The sequence below is a fragment of the Macrotis lagotis genome, chromosome 8 (genome assembly GCF_037893015.1).
Source record: "Macrotis lagotis isolate mMagLag1 chromosome 8, bilby.v1.9.chrom.fasta, whole genome shotgun sequence".
Classification (NCBI taxonomy): Eukaryota; Metazoa; Chordata; class Mammalia; order Peramelemorphia; family Peramelidae; genus Macrotis; species Macrotis lagotis.
Genome location: NC_133665.1, coordinates 99,334,517 through 99,357,006, shown reverse-complemented (window position 1 = coordinate 99,357,006; position 22,490 = coordinate 99,334,517). Strand labels below are relative to the sequence as shown.

Below are 22,490 nucleotides of genomic sequence, written 5' to 3'. Positions count from 1 at the left end.
GGACTAGAAAGACGTAGAGGTCTCTCCGGATTGGACGATCCCGCCTGCCAGTCGTCTGTCACCAGGGCGAGGCTCCACCGACGGGTCAGTTCGGAGCATGCGGTCTTCGGAGGCGGAAGTCAACGGAGACTACATCTCCCAGCTGCCCCGACGAAGGGCCCTTCCGCTTCTTTTCTCCGCGTGACTTCCGGCGTGGCGTGGAGGGGTGGGGAGCGGCGCGGCTGGCTTGGCTTGGCCGCGGGGCTCGGGGGCTCCGCCGGAGGCCGAGGCGGGCGGCCGGCGCCGTGGGCTCTCGGGCTCAGCCCCTGGAGGGGAGCCGCCATGGAGGCCGTGCCGCGCATGCCCATGATCTGGCTGGACCTGAAGGAGGCCGGCGACTTCAACTTCCAGCCGGCCGTGAGGAAGGTGAGAGGCCGCGGCCGCGCCCCCTCCCCTCCCCCCTCGGCAGAGCGACCCCCCGACAGCGCGGGGAAGCCGAAGAGACGCCGCCTGCGGAGCCCCCGGAGCGCCCGGCCTCCCAGGCCGCGCCCGGCCCCGGCACGCATTCGGGGCCTGAGACGCCCGGCGCCAGCTCGGCTGCTCGGCGTTTGCCCGCACTTGGCGGTGCCCGCGGCTCTCGCGGGGGCAGTGAGGCCGGGAGCACCACGGGAGCCCTCGGAGGGACGGTCTGAACTCCAGACTTTACCATCTAACCATCTAGTTTTATTAAGAGTTTGTTTTAGGGGCGGCTAGGGGGCGCAGTGGAGAGCCCCGGCCCTGGAGTCAGGAGCACCTGGGTTCAAATCCGCATCACTCAATAATGACCTAGCTGTGTGGCCTTGGGCAAGCCACTTAACCCCATTGCCTTGCAAAAAAAAAACTGAAAAAAAGTTTGTTTTAGGGGTGACTAGGTGGTGCAGTGCATAGAGCATCGGCCCTGGGGTCAGGAGAACCTGGGTTTAAATTAGCCTCAGACACTTAATAATGACCTAGCTGTGTGGCCTTAAGCAAGCCACTTAACCCCATTGCCTTGCAAAAAATAAAAATAAAAAAAAAGTTTGTTTTAGGGGTGACCAGGTGGTGCAGTGCATAGACCACCGGCCCTGGGGTCAGGAGAACCTGGGTGGCTAGGTGGTGCAGTGGATAGAGAGTTACTACCAGCCTGGAGTCAGGAGGACCTGATTTAAAATCCAGCCACAGATATTTGCTAGCTGTGTGACCTTGGGCAAGTTACTTAACCCCACTGCCTTTCAGGGAAAAAAAAGGAAAATCACTTAAGTGGCTGAATGGAGGAGAGAATTGAGGCGGGCAGATCCATTAGAAGACATTGCAATCCCCTTTCACAGACTGGTGAAGATTTTTTTAAATGTTTTAAATGAAATAAATAGAATTGAGTGGAAACCAATAATGAAATAGTTGTCAGAAAAAAAAATTTTTAAGTGTTCTGAGGTTGAAGACTTCTAATCTAGTCCAAATCTTTCATTTTACAGCTGAGACTGAACCTAGACAGAGTTAACTTCCCCCACTTTTCATAGGAAGTCATTAACAGAGCTATAATTTAAATGTAGGCTTCTTTCCAAATCCACTGTGCTTTCTGCTGAACCATGCTACTTTTGGTACTAAGATATAGAGGAGACATTACAATTCTTCGTATAGTCTAATTTTTTTTTAATGTAAATCAAAAGCTTACCCTAACACAGTTCTTAGATGTGTGCAAAGCAGGATTTTTTTTTTATTGAAAGCAAATTCTTTTATCCAAATCATAGCAAAACAGAAATCAGAATGGATACATAGGGGAATACAAACCAGACAATACAGGATGAAGAAACTTTCTCTTTGGGAATGACAGAACTCTAACCAAGAAAGAGTCCTGGATCTCATTCAAGGGAAAGTTCCCCAATCTCGAATGTAGCTAAGCTGGGAATGGGGACATATTGGCTGCTTCATTTGTGTCTTCCAAGAATCTACAGGCTTGTTTTAGATATTTCCATTATATAAGAAAGAAAGTAGTCTTTAGAGTGATGAAATACCTCCTTCAAGATCAATCAGATGGCTGACATCAGGGCCAGCATTCTAATCCCAGGCTTTACTCTTGTATCAGTACAGTTTACTTTATATCAGTCATTTCCTCCCTCTGTAGGGAATGGACTGGCAGTGATGCTTTTTCCACAGGTGGGAAGTGATGGGTTGATTAGATGATCTCTTAAGAATTCTAGCAAATTGCTTGATATTCAATCTTTAATATTGACAAACTGCATTGATCTTTCTAATGCATTACATTTTTTCTTTGCATTTGTGGGGTGGAAGTAGGAATGGGGTAGGCAATATCCACTATTCCCCAAAATAGCTCATTCCATTTTAAAAGAGTACTTATTAGGGGCATTTAAGTGTTGCAGTGGATAGAGCACCAGCCCTGGAATCAGAAGGACCCAGCTGTGTGACCTTGGGCAAGTCATTTAATCCCATTGCCTTGCAAAAAGAAAAACCAAAAAAAAAATTAGAATGTTTATTATTAGGAGGTTTTTCCTTATAAATTTACATCTACAACTCCTGTTTCTGCAGTGCCAAAGAAAACAAGCTCTTCAATGCTTACATACAGCTATCTTATCTCACCCAGTCTTTTCTCCAGACTAGAGAAATTTAACTAATCTCATGTGGCACAATTATTTGTGACATAGTAAAAGATTATGTTAAAAATCTGTGGTTTCAATGCTATGGATGCATTTTCCACAGTTTCTAACCAGATTTCCCACAAATTTCTGTGATCAAAATTCACCAATTTTCTAGCAACTTTCTGAACTTAGACTGTAGGAACATACCCAGTACCATTGGGTCCACATTTCTCTCCTAGGTGGACGTGCTGGAGCTTGTTTCTATTACTATTCTATTCTATTTGTAAATCTCAAGGTGACCTGTGTACCATGAGGCATTAGAGTAGGACTTTAATAGAGAAAAGGGTTATGTAGTTGAGTCTGTCTATCTTCCTGACCCTGTCACTTCAGTGGTTCAGAGATCTAAGTACTCTAGGGTGGAAGTATTTGTATCATGAAGATTACTCTCCCTGCTTCCTTTCACAAACTGAGAATCAAAGAGAAACAAAGTCTTGTTCAACGGTACATTTAGACGTATCATTTTTTTAAAAATTTATTTTATTTTTAGTTCCAAATTCTCTTCTTCCCTCTATCTCTTCCCCCTTCCATTGAGAAAGATATTAATACAGTACAATTACACATGTTCCACATGAGCTGTGTTCTAAAAAAAAAAAATAGAAAAATAATGCTTCAGTCTGTACTTTGAGCCCATACCTTTTCTGTAAGGAGGGGAGAACATTTTTTATCATTAATACTTTGGGATTTTAGTGGGTCATTGTATTGATCTGAGTTACTAAGTCTTTACAGTTGATTTACTCTTTCTAACAAAAAGAACATGGGGGGGTGGGGCTAAGGTAGATAGAACATCAGTCCTGGAGTCAGGAGTACCTGAGTTCAAATCCAACCTCAGACACCTAGCTATATGACCTTGGGCAAGTCACTTAACCCATTGCCTTAAATTTAAAAAAAAAAATTTTAAAGAAGAACGCTGGCCTTGTAACCAAGAGACTTGGGTTTGAATCCTGGCTGTATTTACTACATTTGTGACCTTGGACAAGTCACTTAATTTCCTCATTTGTAAAATGGAGGTAATATCTGTAGTGCTTACCTTACAAAACTCTTGTAAATGAAATAATGTAAAATCTATCAAACCTTAAAGCTTTCTAAAAATGTTTTTAAAAATTGAGTAAGCTACAGTGATACTAAAACTATCAGAAAAATCGCACTTTTAATTTTTATAGTCTAGGTTTGCAGCAGCATCACAAACACAGGTACTGTAGGAAGAGAAATACCTTCCACTTAGTATAAAAGTTAGTGATATGGAAGTTAATCAGCCACAAGTCAGTTTTGGTGAGGTGTATAAAGTGAACATATAGATGTCTAGGATCAATCACTTTTGACTATGTATCTATATAGAATGGAATACTGCTCCATTCAGAAACCACAAAAGGACAAACCTTGTCTCTGAACTTTTGTCATTTTCTGGAACACAAGTGAAGTATGGCTTTATGGCTTTTGAATTCTGTAAAATTCTGGAACAGTGATTGAGTTTTTATACAAAACAAATTACTTGTTATTTAAAATAATGATAGGTAAGATTTTTGTAAGGAGCAGAAGCTATGTTTTCAGACTGAACTTTTTCTTTGTTTCAGTTAAATTTAGCATTTATGAAGTACTCACTAGTTGTAAGGTATTGTGTTGGGTATTGAGTTTATAAAGTCAAAAGAAAATAGTCTCTGCCTTCACTGAGCTCCTTTTTTGTACCAGGAAGGATACAATATGTGCACAACTGGATAAATAGACAGCATATACAAAGTAATCTCAAGAGAATAGAGGGCTGTTTGTGTGGGAGGTAACACCTAAGAGGGGCTTTTAAAGGAAAATAAAAGAGTGCATTTTAGAAAAGTGGACCACTTGTGGAAAGACATGGAGGCAGGAAAGGGAATGTCTTATAAGGAAAACAGTAGGTCAGTATGTACATACAGGAATACATACAGGGAACCAATATGAATTAACACCAGAAGGGAGTGATTTAAATGCCAGACTGAGATGTTTCCTTCTTATTCTAGAGGTAGTTGGTAGTCAGTGGAGATATTTTGGGGAATATGGGGAAGAGGAAAAAAATTGATCTATTAGAATTACCCTGATTTAACTTACGCTTTTGGGGTTTTTTTTCCTATGAGGATGAAAAGGATACTGCTTCTTGTAGAGTTTGAAATGTGATATTTATAAAAATTCATTCAAAATAAGCAGCAGCATGTAGAGTAACATTTCCCAACTCCAGTGTAACAATTTACCTACTTATTTTATTTATGAAGAACCAGTCCAACCAGTCGCAGAAACTTTCAGGATTTCTCTCCTTCCCTTTAGCCTTCATATCTGAAGAGTGAGGAAATTGAGGAAATTATTCATCTAATCCAATTTTTGTCTTGTGAGAAAACTTTATTCAGTTGTGAGAATTGGGAGAAAACCTTTTGTAGTGTTTGGACCTAGGCCTGAGTATCTGGGAAACTGTACCACCTCTACTTGCACCTTAGGACTTAGGTTATATTGAGCTAAAAATGGGTCAAATCCAAAGGAGTTTTCAGTTCTATGTCCCAAGCAACCCATATGTCTTATCTTAAAACTGGCCCCAGTTTGATCAATGATTTATTTTCCATGAGGGGGAGTGGGATATTTCTTCTTCTGAATTCAGGGAATTTCACCTGTTCTCTTTCCCTTCCCAATTTGGAAAAGCCCTAATTTTTCATCTGGTTAGATATCAGATTACCTAATGTTGTTTTGTTTCCCTTTTAATTAATTGACCTTATTTGATTGATTATTTCTAATGTAAAAAAGTCTCTGTATTCCTGGTCCTGGCCTAAGCTGAGGAGGTCTGGTCTCAAATTGATGTGTGTTACTTAATAAATCGATGTGCTCAGAAGAATGAACCTTTATTTACCCAGTCATTTCATCTTAAACCAGTCCCATGAACTATTTATTGACAAGGATGCCTTCACATCCAACCTTGATTTCTCCTTTTTTCCCCATTCCATTCCCTAGCCTATACTCTCTCCCTCAAGTTTATAATCTTTCCTTTCTAGAACACTGGGGAAAAAAGTCAAAAGACCTAATGAATTCTCATCCTGTCTTTTATGTTTTCTATATGTGACCTGAGACAAGTTACCTTTTTTTACTCTAAACCTCACTTTCCTCATCTGTGAGATAAAGATAGTTATACTACATACCCTCTAAGGTTGTTGTGAAGAAAAGCCCTTTGAAAACGTTAAAGCAACATATAAATGAGTTTTTGTTATCTCTTCCTCTGTCTCAACAGTAGAGGAACTTAGAGGAACAATTCAAAGCCCATGGAATCTTTTTTTTTGCCCCTGATTCCTCTCCTCCACTCCCTGGACACTGAAACTACCACTTGATGCTAGAGAAGTCCCTTTTTCTTTTTTGCTGGATGGGTGTATCAGAAAAATATTTGTTTTTTGCTTTCCAGGTTGGAATTCTCAATGTATTTTCCCTTAGAAGCCATGTTGTGATTCAATTCAACAAAGATTTCTTCCATGTGTACAGGAACCTGTTAGGAATGGAAAGAGGAATAAAAATATAGCTCCTCACTTTAAGAAATAGAGTCTAGGGGCGGTTAGGTGGTACAGTGGGTAGAGCCCTGGAGTCTGGAGTACCTGAGTTCACACCCAGCCTCAGACACTTAGTAATTACCTCGCTGTGTGGCCTTGGGCAAGCCACTTAATCCCATTTGCCTTTCAAAAAGAAATAGAGACTCTTAACTGTCCACCCATTATTGAAGTGGGAGGAAGGGAATGGAAGAGGGTAAGCATTTATTAAGTGCCTGCTCTGTGCCAGATCCTGCACTAAACACTTTATAGGTAGCTCCTTTGATCCTTATAACCCTATTTAACAATTGAGGAAACTGAGGCAGATAGTTTAAGTGACTTACCTGGGTCTTAGAACCTAGAAGAATCTGAGATTGGATTTAGACTCATATCTTTCAAAAAAATATATAAAAATTTATTATTTTGGTCATTTAAAAAACATTTTGTGTTCCAGATTCTCTCTCTAACCCCTCTCCAGTTGTTGAGACATCAAGTGATATATATGTGAAATCATACAAAACATGTTTCTAGAATAGTCACATCGCCAAAAACAGATAAAGTGAAAAAAATTAAACTTAAGATTGCAATCAGAGTTCATCAAAGTTCATCAATTCTCTCTCTGTAGGTGGATTTCATTATAAGTCCTTAATTATCTTGGATCATTGTATTATCAAAAGTGCTGATGGACTTTCAATTTTCTAAGCTTTGTTTCCACAAAAAAGAGCTGCTATACATCTGTTTGTATAGATCTGTTTCCTTTTTCCTTTGATCTCTTTGAGATACAGACCTAGTAGTGGTATTGCTGGGTCAGAGATTCTGTACAGTTTTAAAGCCCTTTGGGTATAGTTTCAAATTTACTTCAGAAAGGTTGAACCAGTTCACAGCTCCACCAGCAGTGCATTAATGTCCCTATTTTTCCACATTCTCACTAGCATTTTTCATTTTTCTTTTCTTTCATGTTAGCTAATCTGAGAGGTGTGAGGTGATATCTTGGAGTTATTTTAATCTGCATTTTTCTCATCAGAAGTGAGTCAAATAGTTTTTTCACGTGATGATTAATACCTCCGATTTCTTCAGAAAACTGCTTGTTCATATCCTTTGACCATTTGTCAGTTGAGGAATGAACTTTTTAAAAAAATAAATTTGACTCAGTTCCTCTATATATTTGAGAAATGAGACCTTTATCAGAGAAACTTGCTGAAAGATTTTTTTGATATTACTTTGATAATACTTCATTGCTTTTAGCAAAGCATAATTTGTTTTAATTTTTAAAAATTATTTTTGATTTATGAATAAGCATTTCTATAACTTAGTATAATAAAAAAGAATAATTGCACTTGAAACTGCAAATCTACTATGTATAACTTAAAGTTATATAAATTTCTCTGCCTTGAACTGCAACTCAGAACTGCTTATGGACACAAGAGTTGCCAATCAATGGAAGCTGCATCCAGAGCCAGCAAAGGATCCCCTGACAGCTCTTTTTGACCAGTTGTCCAATCCTTTTATTGTCTCTGGTTGAGAGCTCCCAAAGCTGCTGCTACTGCTTTAAGGGGCACTGCTGGTGCAACCAACATATGCACTCCAAATTTGCCCCTATCCTAGTATCACAGACCTTTCTTACTAACTTAAGTTTTCTTGGGCTGGAAAAATATCTCGCCTTAACCTTCCATTGACTTTGTACTCCAGAATTCAATTTGCATGCTATTTGTTTCTTTTTTTGTTTTATTTTGTGTGTGTGTGTGTGTGTATGTCTATGTCTATGTGTGTGTAAGTGTGTATACATTTTATTTTATTCCTTCCAATTATGTGTAAAGATAGTTTTCAGCATTGATTTTTTTTTTTAAGATTTTGAGTTCCACATTTTTCTGTCTCACTTTCTTCCTCTGGCCTTATAACAGTGAGTAATCTGATGTAGGTTCTATATTACAATCACGTTTAACATTTTTGCATATTAGTCATCCTGTGAAAGAAGAATCAGAACCAAAGGGGGAAAAAACATGAAAAAAGGAAAAAAACAAAACCAATTTTAAAAAGTGAAAATGGAATGCTTCAGTTTGCATTCAGGCTCCACAATTTTTTCTTTGGATGTGGATAGCATTTTCCATCACAAGTCTTTTAGAATTGTCTTTGCTCATTGAACTTCTGAGAGGAGCAAAGTCTTGCATAGTTGATCATCACACAACGTTGATGTGAATGTTTTTATAATGCTATTTTAAAAGGTGTTTGGAGGGAAATGTTGGAAGAGTTCATCTGGGTTGCTGCCTCTACTCTGGTAGATTGCCTCATCAATCAGGTCTTCTTGATATCAGGCCCAATGCTCTATCCATTGTAACATTGGACTGCTGAGGTAAAACAAAATTTAAAAAGACACTAGATAGGTTTTTGCTTAAAGAGCTTCAACAAGAAAGAAACCTGTTATCTCCCCTTTTATAAATTTAATTGTTCTAGAAGTTTTTCCTCATATCAAGTCTAACTTTACCTCTTTGCAACTTTCAGCTATAGCTCCTAGTTATACTTTCTGGAACTAAACAGAACAAATATAATTCCTCTTCCACCTGACAGCCCCTCAAGTACTTGAAGAGTAATCTATTTGGAAGAGGTAAGACTAAACAAATGCACCACAAGCTTAGTATAAGGCAAAATGTGGTAAGTGCCAGAGGTAGGACAAAGTGTATGTGGATTCAGTGTGTTTAGCCCCAAAGAGCAGAAAAGATGTTTCATAAGGCAGGATTTGGGAAGTTGCAGTTTATAAAAAACATTCTCCTGAGTTTAGGATTTTACAAGGAAAACTAGGGGAATCCATTAGGAGATATTAGCTGGTACTACTCAGTTTGTTGTTTCACTGGACAGACTTTAAGAGAAAAAGATGAGTAATCAAGGGGAGCTTTTACCAATGATTAGTGATTGGGTTAATGAGTTAAAGTTCACTTTTCTCCATGACTCCCTTTACCATTTCCAGCAACATCCATTTGTCTAGAACTGGACTCATTTGTCACCTCCTTCCTCAGCTAAGAATTGTAATTTTTATGGTCTGGAACAAATTTAAGCCTACCCCATCCAGCCCTGTCTCCCAAGGTTCTAGTCTGCCTTTCCCAATCTATTAGGCACAGTACTGCCCAATTATGTAATCTTTGGCAAGTCTCTTGTCCGTAATCTCAGGCAAGTCACTTACCTGTGTTTGATTAAGGAATTTTGGTTTCTGTTCACTTTTACAAAATGACATGTTCACAGGGCGGCTAGGTGGCACAGTGGATAAAAGGGCCGGCCCTGGAGTCAGGAGTACCTGGGTTCAAATCCGGTCTCAGACACTTAATAATTACCTAGCTATGTGGCCTTGGGCAAGCCACTTAACCCCATTTGCCTTGCAAAAACCTAAAAAAAAAAATGACATGTTCACACCAACAAAACTGAAAAGAGTATATTTAATTAAGTGATTATAAAACAGGTAGAAATAAATCATTTTTACAGCAAAAGTAACCAATATGTCCAAATATAATAAAAAGAAGAGCAAAAGCCTATACATAAATATAGATTTTAGCAAAGTAAACATCACCAATTGGGGGGAGCTTCAACATCTGAATCAACAGCAGCTGGAGGGTACAGCCATCAGAGTCCTGATTGAGAAGGCCCCAGGCAAAGTGTCCTCTCCCTGGGTGAAATGCCAATTAGACCAGGTTCTAATTAGATCTTATATAGCTTGAGAACAAAGAAGGTTTCTTGCGAATTTTTTGTGGAATAAAACCAAATTTTCCAGGTTGCCCCCTGGACCCCTCCCTGAACCCCAAGAATTATGGTGTTTACATTCAGGAGTGGCTAGTTCCTGAAGATTTAGTTAATGTTGATCAAGTACAGCCTTGAGAGTCTAGCCAGGACCAGTCAAGGACGTTCAGTGGTTCTTTTAAATACTCCAAGCTGTTTTAAATATGTGCATGAGGTCAATCCTGCTTATCTCCCCTCCCTGTACATGGGGGTGAATTGGGGGTCAGTGATTCTCTGCAGTTAAACTGTAAGGCCTAACCATGGAAAATCTTATATCCTATGTATTAACCATATAACCTGTAATATGAGAATACTGGACTAGTTCATCTCTAAAATCCCTTCCAGCTCTTGACATTCTGTCATTCTAACCTTTGTTGGCAACACTCTCATCATTGTTACTCCAGTGGTTCCCATTACCTTCAAGATAAAAGCCCAAAAAATCTTGGTAATTTACTTTTCTGGCTTTACCTTTCACTCCTTTACCTAAACTTTGCTTTAGATAAACTTTCTGTCACATGTACCTTGTGCTTTCTTGAACTCTGTGTCTTTTCTCCTATTATTCCTTTCTCCTTTACTCTCATCTTAGGCTAGCCAGATCCTATCTGGTCTTTTTAGACCCGGCTCAAATTCCAAGTTTTTATGATGTGTTTTCTGCCCCAGTCCACAGAGATCACTTTCTTTCCAATGAATTCTTTAAGAATTTGTTATCCAAACTGTTCATTTGGTACTTAGATCTTGCTCTGTTAAGTTACCTTTTTATTTGTTTTATTCCCATTTAGATCATATGGTCCTTAAGACAAGATAGTTCTCTGTACTTTCTCCAATGAAATCTGCCCTTTCCCTTCTCATCATTTTTATGTCTTTGGGTTCAGATTCTAAATCATCTTAGAATAATCACACTTTAGAATATAATTAGTTGTATTAACTGCATAGAAAGGAGAGAGAAATTGCAAAATGAATTAGTGGTAAAGTCAGAACTTAAATCCATGTATCTTGACTTTCAGGCAAGGTCAGTCCTTGACTCATCTTTCTGTGATTAAGAGATGCTTTACCTTTCATCCCATTTTGGGGCAGAGAAGGGGGCTGACAGTGCTAATAATAGGTATGTCTGAGTCTTAGGAATTTAGGAATGCTAAAAGTTCTCCAAAAGGGGATTATAGCCACTTTGGCCCCATAGTTGGTCACATTATGATCCTGTCACGATGAATACATATTAGAGTGCCTGTTATTTACAAGACATGATGCTAGATTGTGATACAATGGAGATAGAAAAATGGGTAAGAATCCTTCATTCCATGTCAAACACGTCATTTAGACATCTACGTTTTTGCCTTAGCTCATATTTTTCCTCTTGCCTGGAATACCTCACCCCTAATTTCACTTGTTCTACCAGTTTGACTTGAGTAAACAATAAATGTAGGGAAAGAGTTGGAGATAAAGTTAAAGTGATACATAAGGACCTGAATTTAGAATGAATTGGAACAGGGAGAGTCTGGAGGCAGACAGACAAACGAAGAAACTTGGAATTACAGTGGTGTTGCTCATACTGATATAATCAGGTTGTGAAGTCAGCATTTTTAGGTGATAATCATTTTAGTTAAGATTATCTTTGAAAATCCCTTGTATCACTCATGTATAACGCAGGATCTGTAAGCAGTTTTAACTGGAAAAAAGGATTTCTTTAAAAGAAGGCAGTCGGGGGCTGCTAGGGGGCGCAGTGGATAAAGCACTGGCCCTGGAGTCAGGAGTACCTGGGTTCAAATCCGGTCTCAGACACTTAATAAATACCTAGCTGTGTGGCCTTGGGCAAGCCACTTAACCCCATTTGCCTTGCAAAACCTAAAAATAAAAAAATAAATAAAAATAAAAGAAGGCAGTCTTTGTCCTTACACAGATGACTCTGAGATGATTGCTATGAAAAAATAATTGAATATAGATTTTATTTTTCTCTATACTAAGCTATTCACTAAGAAAGAGTTGGAATCTACATCCACTCAAGTAGAAGGAAATAAAAACAGGTGTAAAGTTTATCTAATAGGAAAACTGTTGATTTAGGAAAAAATAATTTTTAAATTCATCCCCAAGTATGATTACAATGGAGCAGGTATTCAGCATCCCGTGAACTTTAAAAAAAAAAAAAAGATAAATAGAAATTTTGATTATTGTATTTCAATATTAATTGGTTTCCTTTGTAATCCTATTTTATTTAAACATATTCTAAGGAAGAATCCATAGGCTTTATCAAACTACCACATTTCTCCTTATTGCTTTACCATGAGACAAGAGAGGAAACAGAAAAGTTAAAGGTAACACAGCCCAAGCCTTCTAGCAGACAAGAAATATTAGAAATATCCAGTAAGTTGGTTGTATTATTATTAACTTTACCATCCTAAGCAGAATGTCAAGTTTGGTTATTATTCATAGGAACATCTAGGATCACAATCAGTGTGTCACACTTAATGGCACACAGGAAATGGGATGGTGGGAACATCTTTCATCTCTTCCTTCCACCAAGGCATCCATTCATTGAGTGAATTAATAAGATGGAATCCCTAGAACTACTTTAAGTGTTGGGGTCTCTCTCTCTCTCTCTCTCTCTCTCTCTCTCTCTCTCTCTGACTTGAATGTGGACATTAATAACACATCAGGTGCAAGTTCAAAAAGGAACATGGATCACCTCTCTCACACCCTGATTTCTCCCTTACATTAATCCATGTTTTCAGAGGGAGCTTCTAGGAGAAGATGAATGGACAGAATAGGAAGGGCCTAAGGGAGACTTGGTTTTGGTAGAAAAAATGATGGGTGCCGTTTTAGATATCTGGAGTACTGATGGGGATAATCTAGATAGAAATGTCAAGGAAATATGTTTACCCTTGTGTATGGAAGTTTGTCTTGAGTCTTGAGGTTTATCTTGGATGACATTCACCAGAGAGAGAAAATGGGGGGGAAAGAAGAAGAAAGGTAGAGGACAGTAAGGTTCAAGACAATCTTTTGGAAGATGAGCAGTTATTGAATGGTGGTATCCAGGAGTAGGTCAAAGAGGATTAGGAATAATTCATTGGATTTGGTGATTAGGAAGTTTGTATGTTTAATAGAAAGTCAGTATTCTATTTTTACTAACTACCACATTGTGAGATTGAGTCTTCCATTTGTCAGTGAAGGAATAGCTCCCATTTTTATAAATTTGACTCAGTTCCCTTTATATTTGCCAATCCTCAAATTTTACCAGAGGCAGAAAAGAACTGAGACCTGCCTAGAAAGCTATCAGATGAGTTGAACCTGTCTACATATCGGTCTCTGTTACTGGAGTAACATTACTGGAGTAACAAGTTTCATAGGTGTCTATCCACTGTGTAAATGAAGACTCTTCCCCCCCTACTAATGGAATTGTGTTCTCATTTGTAAATTTGGACTCAATGATTTCTAAGAACTTTTTTTTTAAAAAAAATTTTTATTTTTTGCAGGACAGTGGGGTTGAGTGGCTTGCTTGAGGCTAGGTAATTATTAAGTATCTGAGACCGAATTTGAACTCAGATACTCCTGACTTTACATAGCCTCCCCAACTTCTAAGAACTTTTTAAAGAGACTCTTATGATTCCTATCTTAATGCTTCATTGTGGTATGGAAGTGATCCTAGAGTCTTTTTTGTTTGTTTGTTTGTCTTAAATTTAAATTTATTATTCCGACCACATGCAAAGGTAATTTTCAACATTCACATTTTTCTTTCTCCCTTCCCTTGACAGTGAGCAATCTGATATAGGTTACACATGTATAACTATGCTAAACATATTTTCACATTAATCATGTTGTGAAAGATGAATCAGAACAAAAGGTGACTATAGATTTTTGAAGTCATCATAAACTGTCTGATTGGGTCAGCCATAATAGAAAGATTTTGAAAATAGTTTTGACAACAGGCTGTTTCTTGACACCAATTTTGCTTAATATAGAATGATCCATCACCATTAAGCTGGCCATCTGGTATTGAAATTTTTGCCCTGTGACCCATGAAAAAAGAAAAGTATAAAATGAATCTCAATCTTATTCAGTCAGCTCCTCCCATATTGTCAAAGGGTACAAAGAATCAGTTTTTAGGCAAGCTGCAAACATGGAATGATAAATTTATATACTATACAATGATCCAGTGAATGGGCTTAATAATTAGAGTGATTAAATTATATTTTTAACATTCCCAAAAAAGATTAGAAAATTGTAGCCAAATGAACTAATAGCCCAGAGGCTTATCCTAACAATCATTTACAAAGAACCACTGAAAATAATTATAGTTTATGTGATAGAATGGAAGAGGATGAGGTTGGGTTGTTTTGTTTTTTAGGTTTTTTGGCAAGGCAAATGGGGTTAAGTGGCTTGCCCCATTGCTAGGTAATTATTAAGTGTCTGAGGCCGGATTTGAACCAGGTACTCCTGACTCCAGAGCCGATGCTCTATCCACTGCACCAACTGAGGATGAGATTCTACAGAAATTTAATGAGCCTCCCCCCCAACAACAACTATATGTAATAGGTGATAGCATCATTGCAAAGGTAACCATTAAAAAAAATTGCCTCCCTCCAAAAATTAGAAAATTTGATTCCAGAGTAAGAAATGAGAGCTTGTTTGTAAACTGGACTGAAAATAAAGTCTCACCTCCTTTTTTTTTCCCCCCCCAAAAAAAGGCAATATATGCCAGACATTTTGAGTTCCAAACTGACCACAAAACAAATTGAATTGACTTTAGTTTGATACATAAGAAACAACTTTCTGAATCAATTTGTACAGCAAGAGGAAATGGTCCAAAAGGCTACCAAGGAAAACCAAGATGGGAAGAGGAACTTAAGAACTATCAGAAATATAGATGGGAGATTTGTGCTAGTAGGGACACAGTTTTGAAGTTATCAATTTGTTCATTTTTAAACCTTTACCAAAGACTGCGCGGGGGGAAGAGGGGAGGTGGGGGGAATTGCCTAAGAAATTAGCAATTTTTAGGCTGTATACTTTCTTTTGCATCTCTATAAAATTGTTAGGAAAATAATATACACAAAACTGAGGCTGTAAAAATGACATCAAAGAAAAACATGGAAAGAGTAACTGAACTAGGCCAAAATATCTACAGAGGATATTCATCCTGGATGGGACACTATTTTCAGGTTTTTTTAATTTTTAACCTATAAGTATTTTAATATTATATCCATGTAAAAACATTTTTGACATTTGTTTTTAAAAATGCTTGAGTTCTAAATTCTCTTCCTCTTTCCCTTCTCCCCTCTTTGAAAAGGCAAGCAGTTTCATTTAAAGGGGTTAGCATTTTTTTTCCCATGTCTTTCAGAATTGTCTTAGAACAGTGTATTGCTAAAAAGAGCTAAGTCAATCATAATTTATCATCACACAGTGTTGCTGTTATTGTGTACAGTGTTCTCCTGATTCTACTCACTTCATTTTGCATCAGTTTATGTAAGTTTTTTTCTAAGCATATCCTGTTCATCATTTTTTATAGAACAATAGTATTCCATCATCACAATTTTGTTTACCCATTCCTCAGCTGATCACCATACCCTCAATTTCGAATTCTTTGCCACTATAAAAAGAAGTGCTATAAATACCTACAAATAGGTCCTTTTCATTTTTGTTTTTTAACTCTTTGAGATACAAACCTAGTAGTGATATTGCTGGGTCAAAGGATATGTTTTGTAGTCTTTTGGGTGTAGTTCCAAATTGCTCTCTAGAATGGTTGGATCAGTTCAGAATATCTCTCCTTGATCATTCTTCCCTTTACCATAGATCAGTCAAGTAAATTATTACTTGCTTCCCTAATTTACTTGTAATATCACTCTTTGTGATTAAGTGTTATTCCCATTTTGACCTTATCTTAGTATGTGATGATTTTGAAATTTGAGGACCTGTAAAAAGGCAGGATACCAAAGTCTTGGGGGAGGGGCAGATTTGCAGTGGCCCAACCACATAGTGTTAGTGAGTTGATCCATAGGGTAGGGTAATCGGTTAGCCTCTTCTTTCTGGCAGGTGCTATGATCCCATTCTTTAATTAAAGAAACAGTGGTGAGTGTCATTCATCCAGCTGGTAAGAGTCTCAGGCTGGGTTTGAGTTCAAGTGTGGTGCTCTGGGCACTGTACTGTGGTGCCACCTAGAGGCCTCAGGACACAGAACTTACTAAGCACTGTCTTCTGGGGACACAAAGAAAAGTAAGACGGGTACTGGTCTCCAGAAACTCCCCTTCTAATGGCAGGAGAGAATATATAGAACAGGATTTAATTGCAAGACAGGACAAAGGGCTTGTTGGGCTTATGAGTTTAGTTGTCTGGTGTCTAGTGCATAGTAGGCAATTCATAGATGCTTGGTGACTTCGCTTCAGTTTTGTTGACTAGGCGCAGGGGTCCTTTGGGTATATTTAACTGGGCAAATGTCAGTTCCCGATTCCTTTTTCAGTTAAATGGCATGAATGGCCCTCTTCCTTTAGCAAAGAGCTGGGAGAAATGAGGGTTATCAGGCTTGGAGAAGAACAGGATTCCCTCCAACTCTATGGGGAATGGAACCTTTGTTTTTTCTTCTATCACACAAACCAATCCCGAATCTCCTTAGCCTCTTACAGTAGCTGTCCTCTAAGCTTTTGTCCTCAGATTACTTCTCTTATTTTTTTCTCTTAGCAATCTAATGTACTCCTACAACTTTAATTTTGTGAGGCTCTCTGTGAGTGGTTTCCAGATCACCTGATCTCTCACCAAAGCTCCAGATTGGCTAACTGGATATCTGAACGTCCTACCGGTATCACAAACCTAATACTGTAAGAAGCTATCTTCCCAGGCACCTCCTTTTTACTTCCTATTACCTAATTATAGGTTCTTGAAATAGCATTGTTATCTTTCACTCTCTCATTTGACAAAACTGATTATCTGTCAATTTATTGCTACCATTAGGGCTAATCTTCCTGCCTTTAATCTACCCCATCACCATCCTCCTTTCCTAACTCTAACCTTGTCCCTCCTTCATGCTGCTGCCTGTTCTTAAAAGTATTGACATCTCAATTCAAAAATTCTTCCATTATCTTGTCTCCTTCCCCCTACCAACTTCCATGACCTAAGATAGCAACGTATATTGGAAAGAACACCAAACGTAAAAAGTCCAGGATCGGGATCTGAGTTCTAGTTCTCATACTTATATTTGTATGGCCACATCATTCTCAGACTAAGTTTTTTTTAGGTGTATAATGGGGATATTGATACCTTGATAACTGTGATAGGATCAGTGAGAGTAGCACACCAGATATAAATATGAATTGTGTTCTTAGCTTTATATGTTTTACTTTCCACTTTTTCCCATTTTCATCTAATCCTTTCAAAATCCATTTTAACTGCCACTTCATGGGAAGATTTTTTTGATCCTTCACCCCACATCCCAACTGAAACTCATTTTTCTTAAGTTTCTCAGAACATATCACAATTTTAATTCTGTAAACATGTAACATATATGTGTTGGGCTGAGAGAAGGAACTTTTTAAAATTTGTTTTTATGCTCATATATTTATACACACACACACTTATTTATTTATATCCCTAGTGCTTAGCATAGTGTCTGACCCATGATAATAAGTAGGTGTTTAATAAGATGGCAGGGATTGTATGAAAGATGGAAGGGGAGTTGGTTGTTTGAGAAAAGTTAAGAGTGGACACTCCATTGGAGATACTCAGTAGACTGATCAATGTTTGTTGAATTGAACGACACTTTATTTGGAGCTCTTCTTTGTCTAGGGATCATGTTCTGGTTTTGTAATTTATTCCTCCTGAGAACAGGACATGTTCACAGCCTTTGAATTGTGTTCTTAGCTTTATATGTTCTACTTTCCACTTTTTCCCATTTTCATCTTAAACTTTCAAAATCCATTTTAAGTGACACCTCAGTTCCTAGTGCCTCCTGGGCAGGCCCCCCAGCCTAGGCCCAACTTGGTTCCAGTCTTTTGGTTGGAATCTAGAATTGAATTGATCCAGGGAGTTTACCACAAGGTCTCAGGTTGCCTCAGCCTTGCCAGTAAAGGAAGTTTTCCAGGGTTGCAGGTGTTCATCATGCATTAGAGATAGGACCAGGATCCACCCCCACCTCTTCCATCCACCTCTAGCCTCCTGCAAGTCTTACTTTCAAGCCTAGAGAGTTTCTCCTGATTTCTGTCCACACCACTCCTTTCCTCTAGCTAGTGATGATGATGATGATGATGATAACTAGCATGTAATCAGCACTGAGCATGTGGCAAGCCCCTGTGCCAAGTGCTTTACAAACAGCTTAGGTGAACCTCACAGCAATCCCAAGAGGGGAGGGGTGAAAACCCCTGTTTTAAAGATGAGGAAACTAAGGCAGAGATTAAGTGATTTGTCCAGGTTCAAACAGCAGATTAGTATCTGATGCTGGATTTGGTCTCAGAATTCACTACTATTCCCTGCCCACATGGGGCTCATACTCTAGTGCACATAGAATACAGAAGCAGATAAGGGGTAAATGCAAAGAAGAGGTGCAAATATGGTGCAGTGCAAAACCTAATGAAGAAAAAACTGGGAGGGCATTGAGGAAAGTTTCCTGGAACAACCAGCATTTAAGCTGTTGTCTCCAAGGACAGGTAGGATTTTCCCTATTAACAGAAATTTTCTTCAGTGTGCTACTTGGATTTTCTCTGATTTTTTTCCATATATATATATCATTATAGTATTTGAAAAGAACTATAGTGTAAAGTTTGAGTCATTTTTCTAAAAAAGATTTACTTTTCAATCTTTGTTTAGACAAACACACATATCATCAAGTAGCAAGTGACCTGCCCAATTTGGGACAGTCACATCCTCTTGCCCCAAAGTGGCATAGTAGAAATCTCCTTCCCATCCTTCCTCCCCATCTCTTCTCCCCTTCTATCCACTCCATCCTAATGATGAGCAGCAGGAAAAGAGGGAAATCCACAGACCTCTCCCTTTTTCAGCCAGCCCTTACTGCCCAAGGGCAAGTCCCTATCAGTCATAGGAAGCCCAAGGTCAGCTGGATGCTGAACCCCAATTCTCTACCTTTTTGGACAGTATCCAAGAGCCCCCCCTCCATTCTAAGGAGCTTCTTGGCCTTGTCACCTGCCCTGTTATTCTCTCTGCCTAAAGACTGCCTGACTTTTCCATGGACCATGAACTTCCCAGTAGAACATGAGGCCCTTGCTTCTTCATTTATAGACACTTGGTACAGTATTTGGTGTATGGTAAATACTTACCATTTCATTCTCTTGGAACTTGACAAAAACTAATCGGCACATATGGAGATGAACCTCTGATCTCTGCTTTGTTAGCACCTTTCATTTAGTTCCACAGCCGTCCCAGCTCAGGAAAGTTTATTTGATGCAATAGTATTTCCAGAGAGCCGAAGTAGTGTTTATCCAACCTTCTCTTTTATTTTATTCTGTACACTACTAGAATTATTTTCTTTCTTGTTCACTTCATGAGGATTCATGCCCATTTCCAGAGTTTCTGAATTAACCTAGTACTTCTCTCATCTCGAATGAATCTTTTGAATTGCTGGGAATGTGAGATTGTGGGATGTTATAAATGGAAACACAGGTTTGTTTGTTATACCAAAAGCAGGGGGATTCAGACTTTTCCTGTTGATGTTCAACTATTTCTACGTGTGTGTGTATGTGTGTGTGTGTGTGTGTGTGTGTGTGTATCCATTTTTACTTTGTCACCCTATTAAACAGGTAATGCTTTTTCTCCACTCTTTCTTCAATGTACTGAAAAGTATACAAGATACAGTTTTCTAGTAATGGGGAAAACACTGCTCTTTTCCATCTGCTTCAAGAGTTGAGAGGCTTCGGATAAATTAAAGCTGAACTCTCAAGCCAAGGCTGGAGGGAGTGGTTAGGGAGTGGAGTACTAGGTAGGAACTTGAGCAAGGAAAGAGTTCAGTGGGCAGGAACAGGGGACTTAAGGCTTCACTCTCTCCCTGTTTCTCCTCTTTAGTTCGTCCTAAAGAATTATGGTGAGAACCCAGAGACTTACAACGAGGAGCTGAAGAAGCTGGAGCTGCTGAGACAGGTAGGGGCAATCGACATCCCCAGAAGGTACATATGTGACAATGAAGCAAAGAGGCAAGGAAGAGGGATAATCTTGAGCTGTGTTCTCTGAGTCAGTGAAAGTTGTGAGGTTCCATGACTCTTTGCCTGCACTTAATGCAAGTTTGAATTTTTTGTACTGTTTCCTTTGGTACACACAGACTATGGCAGCTAAATGAATTCTCTGCCTAGGGATTTATAATCTTCAAGGACACCTACCTGCATGAAGCCTTGGAGAAAAGGATCCTTGCTTTAGGGTCACTATTGGGGGTTGAGAGTGGTATCTGCATGCTTGTTCTGAGTTTTCTGAGAGATCTGCCTCTGAATAAAGCCTCTGTGGAAACAGGGAATCTGGCCTTGAATTTTCTGATGAGGAGGGTTTGGGCTGAGAAGGATTTGGAAATTGCAAGTCAAAAACCTGGAGGAAGTTCCTTCACCTTGTCTGTCTGACTGCTGGTCAAGACATGGAAAGAGAATCAGTTGGATTTTTTGTTAGGTTAATCTCATAAATTGAAGTGTATGTAATAAATAAAGTGAATCTATTCAGACCTTTTGGGAATTAAAAAAATAAAAACACTCATGCATTATACTTAAAAGGATTTATACATTCTAATTTGATCCTCATTACAAACCAAAGAGGTAGGTAGACAGATATTATCCATATTTTATTACTGAGGAATAAAGGAGAGCAATGACTTGCCCAAGTTAGTGACTGATCTAGGATTCTAATCAAAATCTTTTTGAGCCCAGCATATCTTCTACGAAATCCCAAATTAGTTGAGAACTCTTTTTTCCCATATGCTGTCCTTTTGGAGTTTAGGAATTATTTCAGTTAGAAGGCTGTAACACAGAGTTGTAGTGGTAGAGGGAAACTTGGGGAAAAGTTGATAGTTTGAGGCTGTGATATATGTATAGTATAGAATAATCCAAAGCTTTCCTTAATCATGTGCTGAGTGAGGCAAGATCCTACTACCTTGGTAGCATCTCAGATTGTGATTTTTTTTTTTAGGGTTTTTTTTTTGTTTGTTTTTTGCAAGGCAAATGGGGTTAAGTGGCTTGCCCAAGGCCACACAGCTAGGTAATTATTAAGTGTCTGAGACCGGATTTGAACCCAGGTACTCCTGACTCCAAGGCCGGTGCTTTATCCACTACGCCACCTAGCCGCCCCTGTGAATTTTTTAAATTTAAATTTTTTTGCATAACAAAATTCTATTTTCTTTTCTCAAATCTTTTCCCCATTTAAAAAAAAATGGAAGAAAACTCTAACATATGCATAATTAGTTACAACTAATTACTGCATTGGCCATGTCAGGAAAAAAAATGTCTCTGGGTCCTTCATCAGGTTGTGACTTATGAGCCTATTTCTCCAAAGAGAGATACTCTGTTGCAGAGGTTCCAGTCAGTTTGTAGGTCCCTTGGAGAAGGCAGTGGACTTAGTACTGAGAAACTGTCTCCAATGTTCTCAGACATCCACATCCAAGAGAAATAAGCTTCTTTCATGTTACTGTTCTGTTTAATTATTAGAAGTGCTGTCTTTTTTTTTTACCTGTAGAAACTTGGGCTAGTCACTAGTTCTGGATCTCAGTATTCTCTGATGTACAGTAGAACAGACTGAACTGAGTGACTTGAGATACTTGCCAGCTCCAGTTCTGTTATTTAGAACCATCTTTAACATAGAGGGCATTCCTTCTGCAAGGGTCTGGTGGTTTGGGGACAGCCTGGTTGGAATGAAAAGAATTCTGAAGGTAGAAGCAAAAGAGATGAATTTGGCTCTAGTCCTTATGAGCCATGGGGCCCTGGACAAACCACTTGTCCTCTGTTCTGTTTCTCTGCTGAACTTTGGGCTGACAGTGCCTGCACAGTCTGCTCTCTTTTTAACATTCCTAAAGACACAGGAATGTAGATTTAGAGCTGGAAGGGGCCTTTATCCAATCTAATCTCTTCATTGTATGAAGGAGCACTTGCCCAAGGTGTCACCACAGGTAGGGTCAGAAACATATTTTTGAGCAAGGTCATTGACAAATGCTTGTCCCCTCTCCCCTCTTCTTGGTTCCCTAGAATGCAGTCAGGGTTCCTCGAGACTTTGAAGGCTGCAGCATCCTGCGAAAGTACCTGGGCCAGCTCCATTACCTGCAGAGTCGAATCCCTATGGGCTTAGAGAATGAGGCGGCTGTCCCTATCACATGGTAAGGACAGCAGCATAAAGAGCTGGGATTGGTGGAACTGGGAATTGATAGGACATTGTGTTCTGTCTTCTTTCCTTGCTTTGGCAAGGTCAAAGTAAGTATCCTTTGAATAAAAGGGAATATTACGTCAGGTATTAGGACATCTGGGTTTGGTGTGAACCAAATAAGCCCCTCCCTGTCCTCTTTTCCTTTTTCTGCAAAATGGGAATATCTTCTGTTCCCTTTCACTCTGCCCACTGTTCAAGAGATTAGAGGATTTATCTCTAGGCTTTATGGCCTAGAGAGTTCCTT

General features: G+C 39.0%; 1 protein-coding gene across 2 annotated transcripts in view; it reads left to right on the top strand.

Annotated features, from left to right (window-relative positions):
• Positions 1 to 202: 202 nt before the first annotated feature.
• The window catches only part of PTPN23 (protein tyrosine phosphatase non-receptor type 23), a 34,530-nt gene continuing 12,242 nt past the window's right edge, over positions 203 to 22,490 (top strand). For both annotated transcript variants that reach the window (XM_074197720.1, XM_074197719.1), the window contains exons 1-3: positions 203 to 405; positions 19,922 to 19,996; positions 22,072 to 22,199. In XM_074197720.1, coding sequence (XP_074053821.1) covers positions 322 to 405; positions 19,922 to 19,996; positions 22,072 to 22,199 — 287 coding nt within the window. In that variant the 5' untranslated portion in view covers positions 203 to 321. The remainder of the gene's footprint in view (positions 406 to 19,921; positions 19,997 to 22,071; positions 22,200 to 22,490) is intronic.